The sequence below is a fragment of the Cinclus cinclus genome, chromosome 32 (genome assembly GCF_963662255.1).
Source record: "Cinclus cinclus chromosome 32, bCinCin1.1, whole genome shotgun sequence".
Classification (NCBI taxonomy): Eukaryota; Metazoa; Chordata; class Aves; order Passeriformes; family Cinclidae; genus Cinclus; species Cinclus cinclus.
In genome coordinates this window covers 1,893,295-1,913,313 of record NC_085077.1, presented here as the reverse complement: position 1 = coordinate 1,913,313, position 20,019 = coordinate 1,893,295, and the positions used below count along the sequence as shown (strand labels likewise).

General features: G+C 62.4%; 3 protein-coding genes across 3 annotated transcripts; 2 read left to right on the top strand and 1 right to left on the bottom strand.

The window, feature by feature from the left end:
* The first annotated feature begins 247 nt into the window (after positions 1 to 247).
* On the top strand, positions 248 to 3,264 carry LOC134055488 (interferon regulatory factor 9-like). The gene is made up of 7 exons (XM_062511866.1): positions 248 to 671; positions 1,107 to 1,281; positions 1,657 to 1,776; positions 1,891 to 1,965; positions 2,298 to 2,612; positions 2,942 to 3,048; positions 3,166 to 3,264. The coding sequence occupies exons 1-7, from the start codon at positions 501 to 503 to the stop codon at positions 3,244 to 3,246; spliced, it is 1,044 nt and encodes a 347-aa protein (XP_062367850.1). The 5' UTR covers positions 248 to 500; the 3' UTR covers positions 3,247 to 3,264.
* Positions 3,265 to 3,378: 114 nt separating this feature from the next.
* On the bottom strand, positions 3,379 to 16,946 carry XAB2 (XPA binding protein 2). The gene is made up of 19 exons (XM_062511807.1): positions 16,719 to 16,946; positions 15,808 to 15,956; positions 14,871 to 14,994; positions 14,174 to 14,371; positions 13,523 to 13,657; positions 12,692 to 12,856; positions 10,792 to 10,936; positions 9,892 to 10,043; positions 9,581 to 9,700; positions 8,892 to 9,023; positions 8,229 to 8,360; positions 7,776 to 7,889; positions 7,258 to 7,420; positions 6,310 to 6,500; positions 6,023 to 6,145; positions 4,758 to 4,929; positions 4,277 to 4,403; positions 3,767 to 3,861; positions 3,379 to 3,522 (listed from the first exon to the last, which is right to left on the bottom strand). The coding sequence occupies exons 1-19, from the start codon at positions 16,923 to 16,925 to the stop codon at positions 3,461 to 3,463; spliced, it is 2,706 nt and encodes a 901-aa protein (XP_062367791.1). The 5' UTR covers positions 16,926 to 16,946; the 3' UTR covers positions 3,379 to 3,460.
* LOC134055516 (protein PET100 homolog, mitochondrial) lies at positions 14,889 to 19,941 on the top strand. The gene is made up of 5 exons (XM_062511899.1): positions 14,889 to 14,972; positions 17,026 to 17,173; positions 18,024 to 18,110; positions 18,187 to 18,219; positions 19,141 to 19,941. The coding sequence occupies exons 2-5, from the start codon at positions 17,147 to 17,149 to the stop codon at positions 19,198 to 19,200; spliced, it is 207 nt and encodes a 68-aa protein (XP_062367883.1). The 5' UTR covers positions 14,889 to 14,972; positions 17,026 to 17,146; the 3' UTR covers positions 19,201 to 19,941.
* The last annotated feature ends 78 nt before the right edge of the window (positions 19,942 to 20,019 follow it).

Below are 20,019 nucleotides of genomic sequence, written 5' to 3'. Positions count from 1 at the left end.
AGGGGGGTCTGTGCTGGGAATTGGGGGAAGGGGGTGGGGCTTGCAGGAACGGGCACGCCCAGTTATGCAAACATAAGAGAAAACGCCCCTCAATGCAAAAACAAAATAGGTGTGGCACCTATAAACCACGCTTCTTTATGCAAATACCTTTACAACCACGCCCATTTATGCAAATACAGCTATAAGGTGTGCTGGAGACACGCCCTTTTATGCAAATAGAGCCTGTGTTATGACCACGCCCCTTTATGTAAATATAAACATACCCCTACTGTAACCGCGCCTCTTTATGCAAATGCGAACACTCCATGTGTTTTAGCCACGCCCCTTTATGCAAATATAGAGTCGGTGCGCTGCGTCATAGACATGCCGCTCGGTGATTGGTGGGGCAGGTCACGTGAATTGCCGGAAGCGGCGCCGCATCTCGGCGGGTTCGGGATCCCTCAGCTCGGGCCGGGTTCCCCCGAGGCCCCCGAATCCCCCGAGTCCCCCGAGTTCCCGCGATGGCGGAGGGCGGCCCGCGGCGGCTGCGGCCCTGGCTGTTGGCGCAGCTGCACAGCGGTCGCTTCCCGGGACTGCAGTGGGACGACGCGGCGCAAACGGCGCTGAGGATCCCCTGGGCCCACGGCGGGCGGAGCGGGGCCAAGGAGAGCGCGGGGGCGGCGCTCTGTAAGGTGTGGGAGGGGGCAGGGGGGGAGGCTGTGCACGGTGAGGGGGAGACAGGGGTGGAGCATGGCAGGATGATGGGCGGGGCCAGGGCTCTGAAGGGGGAGGGGTAATGGGCGGGGCTGAGCAAAGTGAGGGGCGGGGCTGTGCGAGGTGAGGGGCGGGGCCAATGACAGCGCTCTGCAAGGTAGGGGGCGGGGCCTGGAGGAGAGGTAGGGGTGTAAAGGGGGAGGGGCTGGGAATGGGAGGCGCTAAGAGGGCGTGGCTATGGAACAGCCAGAGGAGGTTGCATGGGGGAGGAGCCAGACCGGGGGGCGGGGCCGGGGAAACGGCGGGCGCCGGGATTTGACGAGTGGGCGGGGCATGTTCAGGGGGTGGGATTGTGATATGTAAATGAGGTGGGCGGGGCTGTGGCCGCTCCCCGATGCTATTGGCGCTGGCAGGCGTGGGCGGAATACAAGGGGCGGGTCCGACCCGGGGACCCCCCTGACCCCGCGGGCTGGAAGACGCGACTCCGCTGCGCCCTGGCCCGGAGCCCCGAGTTCCGAGAGGTGCCGGGCCGGGGCCGTCCCGACGGGCCCAACCCCTACCGCGTGTACCGGCTGCTGCCCGCTCGCAGTGAGGGAGAAATGGGGGGCATTGGGTGGGGATTGGGATGTGGGGGGCACCGTTGATGGGGGAACACAGTGAATGTTGGGGGTGGAGACTGGGGGGAGGGACTAAATTTTAGGGGAGCGGGGAGGATGCACAGGAATGGGGTAGGGGGTTATGGGGGGGCACCATGGTGGGATGAGGGGGCAGAAGGGGAACCCCCAAATCGGGAGGGGACTGAGTGGAGCAGGGTGTTGGGAATGGGGGGTAGCCGAAGATGGGCATGGGGAAAGGGAAACAGAGGAACTCCAAGGGCAGGGGTGAAACAGGAGCAGCTAAAGGGAAGGGGGAAGGGGGGCGGGGCTGACACACCAACTCAATCTCAGTGCCCCACCTCAACAGTGCCAAAGCCCCCCAAGGCCCAGCACAGCCAGAAGGAGGCAGGGCTGAGCCCTACGGAGCCTCTCCCACCGACCCCACCCTCTGAGACCCCAGAGGGGGCCCAGGATGACGAAGACCCCGGTGAGAGCGGGGAGAGTTGGGGGACAGTCATGGAACCTGGAGACAATTCTGGCCTGGGGTGGCCTTGGGGGTGTGGCAATGGGGCAGGGCTGCTTTCTGACTCCACCCTTTCAGCTGTGGCCCCGCCCTCGGAGGTGCTGCCCCTGCGAATCGAGGTGGAGAGCACAGAACCCCTCCCCACTGCTCACGGTAAGCCCTGCCCCCAAAGGGGAGGAGCCACCCCAGCCAATCACCAGCTGGGCCCCACAACCAGGCCATGCCCCCATGCTGTCCATCCTGCCACCCGCCCAGACCACACCCTAAGCCCCGCCCCTGCCTCCAACTGACCCCACCCAGTCTTGGCTCCTCCCCCACCTTGTCCACCTGGGCCACACCCCCAGCCCTGGCCCGACCTTCCAAACTTTGGCTCCACCCTCACACCTCCTTGGCCCCTGCCCCTCTCATGTTTACCCCACCCCCTTTGGCCCCGCCTCTGCTGTGACCCCGCCCCTTTCCCCACGGTCCCCTGGTGCCTCCTGCAGGAGACTCAGCGCTGCTGCTGCGCCTGCGCCGCGGCCCCGCCCTGGCCTGGCAGGGGGTGCTGCCACCTGGAGAGTACCTGCTCAGTCCTCCGGGCAGCCAGGGGGCGCCACCGCCGCTGCCGCGCCTGGTGCTTCCGGCAAGGGCGGGGCTGGGCCGGGGGCTCCTGCTCAGCAGCGCCCCCCGCGGGCTGTTTCTGCGCATGCGCCCCGGGGACGGCCACGCCCTCGGCATAGTGCGGGGCCCGCACGCGCCGCACGGGCCGCTCCAGCAGGGGGCGCTGCTGCAGCCGTTCGACGCACGGCGCTTCCGGGAGGGTGAGACCAACTTCCGGGGGTGGGAGAGACCAAAATAACGGGGGGAGAGGGGGGGAGACCAAAATATCGGGTGGGGGTATGGGAGAGACCAAAATAACCCGAGGGGGAAACATGGGAAGGACCAAAATCCCAGGATGGGGAGTGGGGGGACAGACCCCAAATAACTGGGAGGGAATTGGGGGAGGGGGAACAGAGTCACATCCTGGGCGCGGGGAGGGGACCCCAAAATCCTGGAGTCGGAAGAAAGGAGGGAGGGAGCTCCCAAATGGCTGCTCCTCCCCCCAAAATCCGCTCCCCCATGGCTGACCTCTCCCTTCCCCTCTCGCCAGAGCTGGAGCTGCACCGGGCCGGGCTGGGCCCCCTCCCCCCCCACCGGGTGACGCTGGAGCTGGGATCCCCCGACCGGGCCCCCCAGGGCGGGGGGCTGCTGCTAGAGGTGGGGGAGGGCAGAGTTGGGGAAGCTCTGGGGGGTGGGGAGGGGGGTTAGGGGCATGAGGGGGGAGTTTGGGGGGAAATGAGCGGGTACAGTTCTTTTTCTCTCCCCTCCCCCCAGCTGGAACAAGCCTTTGCCCAGCGGCTCCTGGACACCCTCGAGATCCCCCCGGACCGCTTGGGGACACCCCCGGGGCAATAAAAGCCGAATTTGGGGTCAGGAGAGGTCACGGTGTCCCCTGTGACCCCTCCCCCCTTTGTGTCACTATCACTGAGAGGGGCTGGGGACACCCGAAGAGGGGGGAGGGGTACCCCAGAACCAGAGCGGCCAAGCCTTGTAGAAATGGGGTTTATTGGGGAGGGGGATGGGGGGATAGGGGGATGGGGGAGGGGCACAGAGGGGACCCCCCTGTGCCTCAGTCGTCCTTGAGCCCCCCGAACACCGAGGCCGGGACCTGCTTCTGCTCCAGCTGCACCTCTGGGGGGGGACAGGGACCCCTGAGTGGGGCTGGCCCCAAATGTCCCCCCCCCCCCACTCCCAGTGTCCCCCCCATTCCCCAATCCCAGTGTCCCCAAATCCCAGTGCCCCCCCCACCATCCCAGTATCCTCCCCAGTCCTGGTGTCCCTCCCCTATCCCCCCAGCCCCAGAGTCCCCTCCGGTCCCAGTTCCCCCCCACCCAGTACCAGTGTCCCCTCCCCAGTCCCGGTGTCCCCCCAGTACCATCGGGCTCGTCCCCCTCGTCCTCGCCCAGGTCGATCTCCTCGGGGTTCCCCTGCTGGGACAGGGAGGGCTCTGCCCCTGGGGGGGCCTCGGCCCTGCACCCCCCATTAGCACCCAGGGACCCCCCAGGATCCCCATTAGCACCCAGGGACCCCCCAGGATCCCCATCAGCCCCCAGAGACCCCCTGGGACTCCCATCAGCACCCAGAGAACCCCTGGGACACCCATCAACACCCAGGGACCCCCATCAGCATCTGAGGACCCCCTGGGACCCCCCTTAGCACCCAGGGACCCCCTGGGACCCCCCTTAGCAGCCAGGGACTCCCATCAGCACGTAGAGACCCCCCCTATCAGCACCCAGGAACCTCCCAGGACCCCCATCAATCCCCACCCCCTCCCTGGGGGGAGCTCAGGGGGGCGGCTGAGTGGGGTGGGTGTGGCCAGGGTGGGCGTGGCCAGGGTGGGCGTGGCCGGCTACGGGCGCAGGCTCAGCAGGGCGGTGTCACTCACCTGACGAACAGCACCTGCTGGGTGGGGCGGGGCGTGTCCCGCTGGGCCTCGGCCGCCAGCGCCTCCGCCCGCTGCTCCAGCAGCTTCATCTCATCCAGGCCGCTCTGCCCCGGGGCCAGGTCTGACACTGCCCCAGCACAGCCATCAGGGGGGGCTCGGGACCCCCCGCGACCCCCCATGGCCACCAGAACCCCCACAGCACCCCCAGGTGATCCCCATCCCCCCTGCTCCCACCCTCCTCTCCTGCCCACCCCTCCCCTGGTTTCCCATCCCTCCCCTCTCACCTGCGCCCTCCCCACCCATGCGGTCCTCCCCTACCTGCACCTCCTCACCTGCACTCCCTCACCTGTGCCCCCTCACCTGCCTGCACCCTCCCCTGTACCCGCTCCTGTGTGCCGCTCACCCACCTGTACCTCTCCCCTGTGCCCCCCATAACATTCACTTGTACCTTTTTCACCTCTGCCCCTCCCCTGTGTCTCACCTGTGCCGGTGGCACTCCCGGACACTTTGAGCATCTGCGAGGCCATGAAGTTCACCTGGGTGTTGTAGGTGGCCTGCACGCTGCGCTTGATGCGCAGCATCTCCCGGATCGTGTCCTCGTTCCCGTGCCGGATCTCAAACTCCTTCCACGTCTGCCAGAACGAGCCCGTGATCTGCGGGGACATGGGGACAGAGTCAGGGACAGCCTGGGGCCACAGGGACAGTGTCAGGGACATGGGGACAGAGTCAGGGACAGCCTGGGGCCACAGGGACAGTGTCAGGGACATGGGGACAGAGTCAGGGACAGCCTGGGGCCACAGGGACAGTGTCAGGGACATGGGGACAGAGTCAGGGACAGCCTGGGGCCACAGGGACAGTGTTAGGGACTTGGGGACAGAGTCAGGGACAGTCTGGGGACAGCCTGGGGACAGAATCAGGGATATGGGGACAGAGTCAGGGACAGCCTGGTGACAGCCTGGGGACAGAGTCAGGGACAGCCTGGGGCCACAGGGACAGTGTCAGGGACATGGGGACAGAGTCAGGGACAGCCTGGGGCCACAGGGACAGTGTCAGGGACATGGGGACAGAGTCAGGGACAGCCTGGGGCCACAGGGACAGTGTTAGGGACTTGGGGACAGAGTCAGGGACAGTCTGGGGACAGCCTGGGGACAGAATCAGGGATATGGGGACAGAGTCAGGGACAGCCTGGTGACAGCCTGGGGACAGAGTCAGGGACAGCCTGGGGCCACAGGGACAGTGTCAGGGACATGGGGACAGAGTCAGGGACAGCCTGGGGCCACAGGGACAGTGTTAGGGACTTGGGGACAGAGTCAGGGACAGTCTGGGGACAGCCTGGGGCCACAGGGACAGTGTCAGGGACATGGGGACAGAGTCGGGGACAGCCTGGTGACAGCCTGGGGACAGAGTCAGGGACAGCCTGGGGCCACAGGGACAGTGTCAGGGACTTGGGGACAGAGTCAGGGACAGCCTGGGGCCACAGGGACAGTGTCAGGGACATGGGGACAGAGTCAGGGACAGCCTAGGGACACAGGGACAGTGTCAGGCACATGGGGACAGAGTCAGGGACAGCCTGAGGACAGCGTGGGGACAGAGTCAGGGACAGCCAGGGGACATGGGGACAGGGTGGGGACAGTGTGGGAACATGGAGACACCCCTGGCCAGGTGTCACCTCACCTCGGGGTCACAGATCTGTGAGCAGTGGGTGCCCCACTCCCTCCCAGTCCCTCCCAGTGTTCCCAGTCTCACCCGTGGGTCACAGATCTGTGAGCAGTACGTGTAGATGGCGCGGGCCCGATCCACCTCTCCCAGTTTGCACTCCATGTCGGCGAAGCGCAGGCACAGCTCCCGCGCCGCGTCATCCCCCAGCACCTGGGGGGGGGCACAGCGCTGTCCACCTGTCCCCCAGTGCCCACCTGTGCCCCCAGTACCCCCCAGTGTCCCCAATGCCCCCAATGACCCCACTGCCCCCAGTAACACCATTGTCCCCATTGCCCCCACTAACCCCAGTGTCCCCACTGCCCCCTTGTCCCCACCTCGATGGCTCTCTGGTAGATGGGCCGTGTGTGGGTGACCCCGAAGAGCTCGGCGGCACGGCGGATGTAGATGTGGAACATGTCTCGCTGCTGGGCGGGGGGCACGGCCCGCGTGCCGCGCTCGTACACGGCCATGGCCCGGCGTGCCAGCCCAAACTGCTCCTCCAGACGGGCATAGAGCAGGTAGATGGCTGTGGGGACAGGGACATGGGGATGGGGACATGGGGATGGGGACACAAGGACAGGGACACAGGGACGTGGGAACAGGGACATGCTGAGGGGACAGGGCAGTCTGAGAGGACACGGCTGAGGGCACAGGGATGTGGCTGAGGGGATACACATGGCTGAGGGGACACACGTGGCTGAGGTGACAAGTGACAGGTTGAGGGGACAGGGACAGGCTGAGGGAACACGGCTGTGGGGACACATGACAGGAACTCCCCTGGTACCACTGGCAGCTGAGCTAAGTCCCCTGGCACTGGGGACACAGATGTCACCAACACACCTGGGCCCCCCATGTCCAAATGGGCACCTGTACCCCCATGTCTCCCCATGTCCCCAGTGTCCCTGTGTCCCCAGTGTCCCTAATGTCCCCCGTCCTCAATGCTCCCGATATCCCCAGTGTCCCCCCCGTGTTCGTGATGTCCTCCATGTCCCCCATGGCTCAAACGTCCCCAGTGTCCCCTGCATCCCCCGATGTCCCTGCTGTCCCCCATATCCCCAGTGTCCACCTGTCCTATGTCCCCTGATGTCCCGTGTACCCCGATGTCCCCCCGTCCCCAATGTCCCGATGTCCACCTTGTCCCAAATGTCCCCAGTGTCCCCGATGTCCACCTTGTCCCCAATATCGCCTCATCCCCAGTGTCCCCCCATTGTCCTCCCAGTGTCCTCATGTCCCCAGTTTCCCCCCTGTTCCCTGATGTCCCATTGTCCTCCCAGTGTCCCTACTCTTGGCATGCTGCGGGGGACACCCGTCCAGCGCCTGCTCGAAGAGGTCCCGTGCCCGCTCCAGCTTCCGGCCACCGTACCGGGCCACGAACTTGGACAGGTACGTGAGCCACAGGTCCCCAACGTGTGGCCACCGGAACAGAGCAATGCCACGCTCGTAGGCCTGCAGGGACATGGGGACACAGGGACATTGGCATGGGGACACCGGCATGGGGACACGGGGACATCGGCATGGGGACATTGGCATGCCATTGTCACCACCAGAACAGCGGAATGCCACACCCACAGCCTTTGGGGACACTGTTCTGAGGCACAGGGTCACTGTGCTGTCCCCAGCGCTCTCCAGGGATGTCCCCAAAACCTTCCTGATGTGTCCCACCCAACCGCTCCAGCCACGGAGTTCTCCCATCCCCTCTCTGGATGTCCCCAGCCACTCCCCTGGACACCTCCGCCCCCCTGCTCTGCCAGGCTCTCCCTGCAGTGTCCCCAGGTGTCCCTGCAGTGTCCCCAGGTGCCACCTTGAAGCTGTCCTCGAAGCGCCCGTGCTCCTCCAGCAGCAGTGCGTAGTTGATGACGATCTGGGGGGTGGCGATGCGCAGGTCCAGGATGCGCTCGTAGACTGCTCGGGTGGACTGGGGACAGGACAGGGACACAGGGACACAGGGACAAGGACAGGGACACAGGGATGGGACAAGGATGGGATACAGGGACAAGAATGGGACACAGGGACAGGGACACAGGGATGGGCCGGGACAGGGGGACAAGGACAGTGACAGGGACACATAGGACAGGTGTCACTCACACCCATCAGTGTCCCCAAGTGTTCCCCAAATCCACCCAGGTGTCACCCACACCCAGCCCAGTGCCCCTATGCCCACTCCAATGTCCCCAGGTGTGCCCGGGTGTCCCCCAGGTGTGGCCCATGCCCACCCCAATGTCCCCAGGTGTCCCCCAGGTATCCCCGTGCCCACCTGGAAGGTGCCCAGGCTCTCCTCCAGGTCGGCCAGCATGGACCACACCTTGAGGGATTTGTAGAGCCGGTTCTGGACGGGCTCTGAGCTGTCGAAGTACTCGGCGCGCTTGGCTGGGAGCGCTGTGGCTTTCTGGGGGGAAAAAGGGCAAAAATGGATCCCCAAAACACCCCGAAAACCTACATGACATCCCAAAAATCCCCAAACCCCACAAAACAGCCCAAAACCCCACATAACATCCCAAAACCCCTGCAAAACACCCCAAAAACCTACAAAGTGCTGCAAAACATCCCAAAACCTACCAAACGCCTCCAAAACCCCACAAAACACCCCCAAAACCTACAAAACACCCCCAAAACCCACAAACCACTCCAAAACCCACGAAATACCCCAAAATCTGCAAAACACCCCAAAACCCCACAAAATACCTGTTTTTGGGGTCCCACATTTTCAGGGTATCCCCGTTTTTGGGGTATCCCCACTTTTGGATCCCCCCGTTTTTTGGGTGCCCCCGTTTTTAGGTCCCCTCCTTTTTTGGGGTATCCCCATTTTTGGATCCCCCTGTTTTTGGGGTCTCCCTGTTTTTGGGGTATCCCTGTTTTTGGACCCCCATTTTTGGAGTCCCCGTTTTTAGGTCTCCCCGTTTTTGGGGTGCCCCCTCACCCGCAGCACGCTCAGCGCCTCCTGGTGGCGCTGGTGGCGCAGCTCCAGCTCCCCAAACTCGCACCAGACCGCGGCCAAATCCTCAACGCGCCGGAAACGAACCCGAGTGGCTCGGGACAGGATGGACCTGGCCTGGGGACAGGATGGACATGGGGACAGGATGGACATGGGGACATGGGGACAGGATGGACATGGGGACAGGGACAGGATGGACATGGGAAAATGGGGACAGGATGGACATGGGGACAGGATGGACATGGGGACATGGGGACAGGATGGACCTGGCCTGGGGACAGGATGGACATGGGGACAGGGACAGGATGGACATGGGGACAGGATGGACCTGGCCTGGGGACAGGATGGACATGGGGACATGGGGACAGGATGGACATGGGGACAGGATGGACATGACCTGGGGACAGGGACATGGGATGACATCAGGGGCCATAGGGGACAGGCTTGAGGGGCACAGACAGGGTCTGGGTGGTCACTGGGGGTCTGAGGGTGTCACTCGGGGTTTTGGCGTCACAGGTGGGTCTGGGGGTGTCACTCATGGTTTTGGGGTCCCAGGTGGGTCTGGGGGTGTCACTCGGGGTTTTGGGGTCCCAGCTGGGTCTGGGGGTGTCACTCGGGGTTTTGGCATCACAGGTGGGTCTGGGGGTGTCACTCGGGGTTTTGGGGTCCCTCACATCATCCAGCTGCCCATTGTCCTCGTAGAAGCGAGCGAAGGCCACCCAGAGCTCGTGGGGACGGCCGGTGGCGCGCTGGGGATCCACAGTGCGGACGGCCTCGGTGAACGTCTGGATGATCTGGGACAGGGAGGGGACACGGGGGGACAGTGAGGGGACACGGGGGGGACAGCACAGTCACTACAGCGTCACCTCCAAACCCCCCAAACCATCCACCCCAATACCCACCCAGGCGTCCCCAACACCCGGCCACGCTCTCCTGTGTCCCCGCCGCGTCCCCACCCCCGGTGGCCTCCGGGCTGTCCCCTCACCTTGTCGGGCTGTCCCTGGTGCAGTGCCACCCTCTTGTGCCACTCGTGCACGTTGTGGGGGTTCTGTCTCAGCAGAACGCTGTTGAGCAGCAGCGGCCGCCGCGCCATGAGGCGCTCGAAACGCGCCAGGCGCAGCTCCAGCTCCACCTCCTCTGTGGGGACACGGGGGTCACAGGGGTCAGGGGACACGGGGGTCACGGGACACGGGGGTCACAGGGGTCAGGAGACATGGGGGTCACAGGGGTCAGGGGACATGGGGGTCACAGGGGTCAGGGGACACGGGGGATAGGGGGACACGGGGACACGGGGGTCACAGGGGACATGGGGACACGGGGGTCACAGGGGTCAGGGGACACGGGGGTCACAGGGGACATGGGGACACAGGGGACATAGGGGTCAGGAGACACGGGGGTCAGGGGACATGGGGGTCAGGGAACATGGGGACACAGGGGTCATGGGGGACATGGGGACACGGGGGTCAGGGGACATGGGGGTCAGGGAACATGGGGACACAGGGGTCAGGGGACATGGGGGTCACAGAGGACACGGGGACACATTGGGAACAGCACCATGAGGCGCTCAAAATGCACCAGGCACAACTCTAAGGTGTCACCCCCCCATTCCAGGTGTCCCCTGACCCTCCTATCCTTGACCCACCTGTCCCCAGTAACTCCCACCTGCCCTTTTGGGGTACCCCAGCTTCCCCCGTAGTTTTGGGGTTCCCCCTGCAGTTCTGAGATGCCCCCACACAGTTTGGGGTACCCTCCCATTTCTGGTCTACCCCCACAATTTCAGGTTGCTCCCCCAGCCCTGGGATACCCTGCCTGCTTTTATTGCAATTTTGGGATGTCCTGATGATTTTTGGGGTGCACCCCCCATTTTTTGGGTGCCCGGACGCACCGTCCTGGCCCCGGCCCAGCTGGGCCTGCGTGTCCAGCAGGGCCCCGATGACGCTTTCCTCGAAACGGGCATAGCTGTCAAAGACCTGCGTGAAATCCCGCACGGTCATCACAGTCTGAACGGCCTCCTCGTACACATCCCGGGCCTGGAGCGGGGTAAAACCGGGATTAACGGGATAAAACTGGGATAACACCAGGATTAATGGGATAAAACCGGGATGAATGGGATAAAACCGGGATTAACGGGATAAAACCACAATTAACAGGATGAAACGGGGATAAAATGGGGATTAATGGGATAAAACCGGAATTAATGGGACAAATCCGGGATAAAACCGGGATTAAATGGGATTAAAAGGATGATCGTACACATCACGGGCCTGGAGCGGGGTAAAACAGGGATTAACGGGATAAAACCGGGATTAAAGGGATAAAACCGGGATTAACGGGATAAAACCACAATTAACGGGATGAAACAGGGATAAAATGGGGATTAATGGGATAAAACCAGAATTAATGGGACAAAACCGGGATAAAACCGGGATTAAATGGGATTAAAAGGATGATCGTAGACGTCATGGGCCTGGAGCGGGTAAAACAGGGCTTAACGGGATAAAACCGGGATTAACGGGATAAAATTGGGATTAACGGGATAAAATTTGGATTAATGGGATAAAACTGGGATAACACCAGGATTAATGGGATAAAACCAGGATTAATGGGATAAAACCACAATTAACGGGATGAAACGGGGATAAAATGGGGATTAATGCGATAAAACTGGGATAAAACCAGAATTAATGGGACAAAACCGGGATAAAACCAGGATTAAATGGGATTAAAAGGATGATCGTACACGTCACGGGCCTGGAGCGGGATTAACGGGATAAAATTGGGATTAATGGGATAAAACTGGAATAACACCGGGATTAATGGGATAAAACCGGGATTAAAGGGATAAAACCGGGATTAACGGGATGAAACCGGGACAAAACTGGTATTAACTGGGATTAAAAGGATGATCACGGACTCCTCATACACATCCCAGGCCTGGAGTGGGGTAAAACCAGGATTAACGGGATAAAACCAGGATTAATGGGATAAAACCAGGATTAAAGGGATAAAACCAGGACAAAAACACAATTAACGGGATAAAACCGGGATAAAATTTGCATTAATGGGATTAAACCAGGATAAAACCACAATTAATGGGATAAAACCGGGATAAAATTGGGATTAATGGGATTAAACCAGGATAAAACCACAATTAATGGGTTAAAACCAGGATTAAAAGAATCATCAAGGCCTCCGCGTACACGTCCCAGGCCTGGAGTAGGATAAAACCGGGATTAATGGGATAAAACCAGGATAAAACGGGGATTATCTGGGATTAAAAGGATCATCATGGCCTCCTCATACAAGTCCCAGGCCTTGAGTGGGATAAAACCAGGATAAAACCACAATTAATGGGATAAAACTGGAATAAAACCAGGATTAACGGGATAAAACCGGGATTAATAGGATAAGAACAGGATTAACAGGAAAAACTGGGATTAATGGGATTGGGATCTCCTTGTACACATCCAGGGCCTGGAACGGAGATGTCACAGGGAAGGTGACAACACACAGGAAATGTCACAGGGAAGGTGACAATGCACGGGAGATGTCACAGGGAAGGTGACAACACAGGAAATGTCACAGGGAAGGTGACAACGCAGGGGAGATGTCACAGCCCCAAGGGGGTGGGGACAGTAGCTGTGGTGGCCCAAAGAGGGATGGTAGGGGTGGCCGGGGGTCCTTTGGGGACAGAGTGGTGGCCTTGTGGTGGCCGTGGGTACTGACAGGGACCGGGGTGCCCGTCCCTCCCAGGGGCGTCACACACTCGGGGACAGCGGTGTCACCTTTTCCAGGTGGCCGCAGCGCACGTAGCAGTCGGCCAGGGCCCCCCAGAGCCGTCCCCGCTGGTCAGTGAAGCGCGTGAGCCCCCCCCGGATGATCCCCCCGGCGTCCAGAGAGCGCACGCGGTCGGGGTGCTGGGAGAGCAGCTCGCACAGCTCCTGCCACAGCTGGGGGGAAAGGGGGGTTAGGGACCCCAAAACTGCCCCAAATTCACCCCAAATCCACCCCGGGGTGCTGGGAGAGCAGCTCGCACAGCTCCTGCCACAGCTGGGGGGAAAGGGGGGTTAGGGACCCCAAAACTGCCCCAAATTCATCCTGAGACCCCAAAACTGCCCCAAATCTACCACAAAACCACGACAAGATCCCAAAACTGCCCTGAGACCCCAAAAAAGTCCCCTCTGTGCCCTGTGTCCCCTCCCAGTCCCTTCCACAGACCACCCCAGGTATCCTCAGGTACCTGCCCAGGTGTCCCCACAGGTACCTTATACTCCCCAAGTGCCCCCAAATGCCCTCAGGTGCCACCCCAGGTGTCCTGTACACCCCCAGGTGCTCCCTCCAGGTGCCCTCCCATGTACCCTATACTTCCCAGGTGCCTCCCAGATGTCCCCAGGTGCCCCCCCCAGGTATCCTATATGCCCCAGGTGCCTCTCAGGTGCCCCCCCAGGTGCCGTGCACCTCCCCATCTGCCTCATAGGTGCCCCACCAGGTACCTAATACCCCCCAGGTGCCCCCAAGGTGTACTCAGGAGACCTCAGGTGCCCTGTACCCCCCAGGTGCCCCCGCAGATAACCTATACTCCCCAGTGCCTCTCAGGTGCCCCCCCAGGTGCCCACCTGGTAGTTGGACTTGCCCTGGCGGGACACGAAGCGCTCGTCGTTCACCAGCCGGGCCAGAACCTGCGCGGCCTCGTCCAGACGGCCCACGGAGCGCAGGTAGGACACGTACTGCTCTGCTTCCTCAGGGCACAGCTGGGGACAGGAGTGTCACCTGAGTGCCACCTGTCCACAAGTGTGTGTGTCTCTGTATGTGTATGTGTACACAGGTGAGCCCAGGTGTGTGTCTGAGTGCTCAGGTGTGTTCCCATGTTCCCAGGTGTATCCAGGTGTGTCCCCATATCCCCAGGTGTGCCCAGGTGTGTTCCCATGCCACAGGTGCATGCCCAGGTGTATCCAGGTGTGCCCAGGTGCCCCCATACTTTGAGCAAGTGACAGAAGATGCACACAGCGGTCTCCAGAAGGGGGTGCCTGTGTGAATGTGTCACCAGGTGTGTGCCCAGGTGTGCCCGAGTGTGTCCCCAGGTGTGTGCCCAGGTATACTCAGTTACCTTGAGGGAATGGCGGAAGGCGCTGGCGGAAGACGCGCATGGCAGTCTTGGGCAGGGGGTGCCTGTGTGAGTGTGTGCCCAGGTGCATCCAGGTGTGTGCCCAGGCGTGTGCTCAGGTGTGTGTCTGAGTGCCCAGGTGTGCCCAGGTGCCCCCAGGTACCTTGAGGAAGCGGCGGAAGACGCGCACGGCGGTCTCGGGCAGGGGGTGCCGGCGCACGAAGCTCAGGTAGGGCGGCCAGAGGCGGCGGTGCTGGGTGATGGGCAGTGCCCGCAGCGCCCGGTCAAACGTCCGGCGCGTGCGCGTGATGCGGCCCTGCTCGGCCAGGAACTGGCAGTAATCCAGCCAGATCCGCGGCATCTGGGGACAGGGGGACGTCGGGGTCACTGGGGACATCGGGGACACTGGGGACATTGGGGTATCAGGGACATTGGGGACACGGTGACCCTGTCCTGCTCAGCCAGGAACTGGCAGTAATCCAGCCAGATCCGCGGCATCTGGGGACATGGGGACGTCGGGGTCACTGGGGACACTGGGGACATCAGGGACAGTGGGGACATTGCCCCGGGGACACTGGAGGGACACTGGGGACATCGGGGACATTGGGCACTGGGAACACTGCCCTGGGGACATCGGGGACGTGGGGGTGGGCAGGGTGTGGGGGGACACTGGGGTGCAGGGAGGGACATGGGGACATGGGATGGGGAGGTTTTGGGGACATAGAGGGGACAGATGGCACGGGGACACGAATGGGAAACACCCTGCCCACCCCAACGTCCTCAATGTCCCTGTGTCCCCAATGTCCCCCCACGCCCTGCCCACCCCCCGTGTCCCCCCCAGTGTCCCCATGTCCCCTGACCTTGTGCATGAACACCAGGGCTCTCTCGTGGACAGCGTTGGCCTCCTCGAAGGCGGGGTCCGAGGGGCAGCGACCTTTGACCTGAGCCCGGCGCTGCCGCAGGTACTGGTACCACAGCTTGTAACTGGGAGGGGACAGAGGACATTGTCACCAGGGTGGCACCTGTCACCTCTGTGACCTGTGCCAGGTACTGGTACCACAGCTTGTAACTGGGAAGGGACAGAGGACATTGTCACCAGGGTGGCACCTGTCACCTCTGTGACCTGTGCCAGGTACTGGTACCACAGCTTGTAACTGGGAGGGGACAGAGGACATTGTCACCAGGGTGGCACCTGTCACCTCTGTGACCTGTGCCAGGTACTGGTACCACAGCTTGTAACTGGGAGGGGACAGAGGACATTGTCACCAGGGTGGCACCTGTCACCTCTGTGACCTGTGCCAGGTACTGGTACCACAGCTTGTAACTGGGAGGGGACATGGGACACTGTCACCAGGGCCACCCTACACCCTGTCACCTGCACCACCTGTGCCACCTGAGCCACCCAACACCCTGTCACCCGTGTGACTCCCATCACCTGTGTCACTCCCATCTCCTGGCCCACCCCTATCACGTGTGTCACTCCTGACACCCTGCCACCTGTGCCATCCATCACCTGGGCCACCCTGTCACCCTGAGAGGGCCCAGCCTTTCCCTGTCACCCACCAGGGGACACAGCAGGTACCACTGAGGTGCTCCCTGTGCCCCCCAGGTGTGTCCCAGGTGCCCCCAGGTATATTCCCAGTGCCCCCAGGTGTGTGCAGGTGTATCCCCAGGTGCCCCCAGGGGTATCCCAAGTGTCCCCATGTCCCCCTAGGTGTATCCCAGGTGCTCCCATGTCCCCCCAGGTGTATCCCAGACGCCCCCCAGCTGTGCCCAGGTGTGCCCAGGTACCCGTACCTGCCAGGCAGTTCCCGCAGGGCCCTCTCGTAGATCTGGTTGAGGCGGGGGCGGGGCCCGCGCTGCCGGGCCTGGGCGTAGCGGAGCCAACCCCGCACCGAGAAGGGATTTCGGAGCAGCTCTTCCTCGTGCTGCACCTCCTCATCCTCCTGAGGGGACAATTGGGGACAGGCAGGGGACACCTCAGGGGACACCTCAGGGGTTCCTGAGTAGCTCCTCCTCGTGCTGCACCTCCTCATCCTCCCGAGGGGACAACTGGGGACAGGCAGGGGACAAGGGGACACCTCAGGGCTTCCTGAGGAACTCCTCATCATCTTGAGGGGACAATTGGGGACAGGCAGGGGACAGTGGACAGCTCAGGGGTTCATGAGCAGCTCCTCTTCCTCCTGAAGGGACAACTGGGAACAGTCAGGGGACACCTCAGGGGACAGGGGACCCCTCAGGGACAATTCCTTGTGCTGCACCTTCTTCTTCCCCCAGAGGGACATGGGAACACCTCGGGGAACAGTGACAGGGAACAAAAGCACAGTCAGGGGATGGGAACAAGGAGAAGACAGAGCCGGAGGTGACAGGGACGGGGGGGGAAGGGATATGGGGACATGGGGACACGAGAGGGGACACGGACACAGAGATGTGGCTGTGGGAGGGGTTGGGGACAGGGACCGGAGGGGAGAGGGATGGGGATACAAGAGGGGACGGGGATGGGGACACAAGAGGGGACAGGGCCACAAAATCAGCCGTGGGGAGGGACTGGGAGCGGGGACAGGGATGGGACATAGGGATGGTAGAGTACAGTGATGGAGACAGGGATGGGGACAGGAGAGGACACAGACGGGGACAGGAGGAGACAGGGACGGGGACAGAAGGGGACAGGAGGAGACGGGGACAGGAGGGGACAGCCCCACACTCACAAAACACAGCTCGGGCCGCCCCGGGCCCGGCCCCGTTCCGGGATCCGCCACCGCTCCCGGCTCCGCTTCCGCTGCCGGCCCCGCTCCCGGCTGTGCTTCCGCCATCGCTGACGGCCCCGGCTCCGCCATCGCTGCCGGCTCCTGCTCCAGGCCGGATCCCGCTCTCGATCCCGCTCCTGCTGCCGGCGGCTCCTCACGCGCCGCCATATCTGACCGACATCCGCCTTCTCCCCGCGCCCAACCTCACTTCCGGCGCCCTGACTCCGTCCTGACCGTGCTCCCCTCTCATTGGTCTATCTGGTTGTAGCCCCGCCCACTCCGCTCCTCTCCAAGCCAATAGACTACGGCGGTGCTAGAGGTGCGACCAATAGGCGGTGGTGGTGTTTGGGGGCTGTCAGAGCCGGAAGTGCAGCAGCCCTGGAGGAGCCATGGGGGTGAAGCTGGAGATCCTGAGGGTACGGGGGAGGTGGAGGGGTAATAACGGGATAGGAGGGGGGCGATGACGGGGTGGGGGGTAATAACGGGAGAGGAGGGGGGCGATGACGGGGTGGGGGGTAATAACGGGAGAGGAGGGGGGCGATGACGGGGTGGGGGGTAATAACGGGAGAGGAGGAGGGCGATAACAGGGCGCAATAAGGGGGTGAGGAGGGCAAATAGTGGGTGGCCCAGGGGGCAATTAGAACCTGGGGGGGGTAAAAAAAGGGGGAAGCCCTGGGGACAGTGAGGGGAGGCAATAAGGCGGGGGGGACACCAGGGACACCCCGGGACAGGTGGGTGGCTCGGGAGGTGACACACTGGTGACAGGTGAGGTGACAGAGGCGACACACAGGTGACACAGGAGGTGCACAGGTGACACAGCTGTAACACTCAGGTGGCACACAGGTGATACGCAAGTGATACAGATGACAGGTGTGATACTCAGGTGACAGGTGACGCAGGTGACAGAGGAGGTGACACCGGTGTAACACTCAGGTGGCACACAGGTGACACTCAAGTAACACAGGTGTCACACAGATGGCACACAGGTGTGGCACTCAGGTGGCACACAGATGACACAAGTGACACAGGAGGCCACACAGGTGACACAGGAGGTGACACAGGAGGCCACACAGGTGACACTCAGGTGACACAGGTGACACTCAGGTACACAGGTGTCCCTGTCCCAAATGTTGATGTACCTGACCTTCCCTGTCGCCGTGTTCAGACTGTGAGAGGTGTGACAGGGGAGGTGACGCTCAGATGACACAGGAGGCAACACAGGAGGTGACAGCTGACACTCAGGTGACACAGGTGTCCCTGTCCCAGATGTTCGTGTACCTGACCTTCCCTGTCGCCGTGTTCTGGGTCTCCAACCAGGCCGAGTTTTTCCAGCGTCACGTGATTGACCGCAAGGTGGGGGAGGGGACACCCTGGGGACACCCTGGGGACACCCCAGTGTCCCCTCCCACCTCACCTGCTCTCTTTGCAGAGGGAGATTTTCCCGCCGGACAACCCCGAACAGGTGAGACCCCGACTGTCCTCAATGTCCCCAAGGTGTCCCCAACACCCCCCGGTGTCCCCAATGTCCCCAGGGTGTCCCCAGGGTGTCCCCTACATTCCTTTCAGTGTCCCCAGTGTTTCCAATGCCACCCCCAGTGTCCCCAGACCCCCCCAGGGTGTCCCCAACAGTGTCCCCAACATCCCCCAGTGTCCCCAGCCTGCCCCAGGGTGTCCCCAAGGTGTCCCCTCTGTCCCCCTCAGTATTCCCAGTGCCCCCCCCACGGTGTCCCCGAAGTGTCCCCTGCATCCCTCTCAGTGTCCCCAATGTCTCCAATGCCACCACCAATGTCCCCACCCTCCCCATGTTGTCCCCAGAGTGTCCCCAACATCCCCCAGTGTCCTCAGAGTGTCTTTGCAGTGTCCCTAGAATGTCCAGCCTTACCCTGGCAGTGTCCCCAATGTCCCCCTGGTGTCCCCAGCAGTGTCCCTGGGACTCAGTGTCCTCCCACTGTCCCCAGTGTCCCCTTGGTGTCCCCAGCCGCACTGAGGGACTGAGGGGGGTCGGACAGGACACACAGGGGGACACTGCTGGTGCCACCTCATGTCCCCTGTGTCCCTGCTGTCCCCTGATCCCATTTCCTGTGTCCCTGTCCCCTGTCAGTGTCCCTGATCCTGTCCCTGTCCATGACCTTGTCCACTCTGTGTCCCTTGTCCCTGTCCCCTCCCTGTCCCCTGACCCTGTCCCCTGTTGGTGTCCCCTGACCCCTTGATGTCCCTTGTCCCCTGTCAGTGTCCCTTGACCCTGACCCTGTCCCCTCTTAGTGTTCCTGTCCCCTCTTAGTGTCCCTGGCCCTGTCCCTGACCCTGTTCCCTATCACTGTCCCTGTCCCCTGTCTCTGTCCCTGTCCTTGTCCCTGACAGTGTCCCCTCTCTGTCCCCACAGCGCCGGGCCATAGCTGAGCTGAAGCAGCGGCTGCGAGAAGGGAAGGGGACACAGGCATGAGGGGACAGGGGACACACGGCCACCACGGGGGACACGGCAGTGACAGAGGGGACATGTGTCTGCACAACATGGCTGCACCGTGACACCGGTGCCGTGGCTGTGGTGGTGACACCGGAGACGCGTGGCAGTGCCCTGTCACCGTGGGCACATCGTCACACCAGTGCCAGTGCCACGCTGGTGACAGAGGGAACATCTGTGGTGTCACCTTCCTGCCAGCGCTGTGGTGGCATTGGTGACAGACGGGACACATGGCAGCATCCTGGTGCCATCGCTGTGTCCATGCTGGTGACAGAGGGGACGTTGTGACAGCAGCCAATGGCATCGCTGTGGCCGTGCTGATGGCACAGGGGACACGTGCCCGCGTGTCGTCCCCGTGTTGGTGGCACAAGGGACACATGTCTTCGCCTAATGCCACTGTCACGGGTGGCAGCGCGGCCACGTGGCTGCCCCCGTGTGACGTGGGGATACGAGGGACATGTGTGTGACACGTGAGGGAGTCATGTCCAGACCTGCTGCTGCCACCCAGCCCCGAGGGGACACGTGGCACCCCTGGGTGTCCTCACCCCCAATAAAAGGCGCCGGCACTGCCCACGGGGGTGTCCCCAAGGTGTCACCAGGTGCTGTCCCTTAGTGCCACCTGGGGCTCCCTCAGTGTCCCCTGCTGCCACCCCCACGGGCGTCCTGTGTCCTTCAGTGTCACCTGAGTGCTGCGGGTGTCCCTCGGTGCCACCCTCCCACTCCCACCCCGTGTCCCCAAGACCCCACGGTGTCACAGCCCCAAGTGCTCGGGGGTTTATTGGGAGACACAGCCGGGGGGAG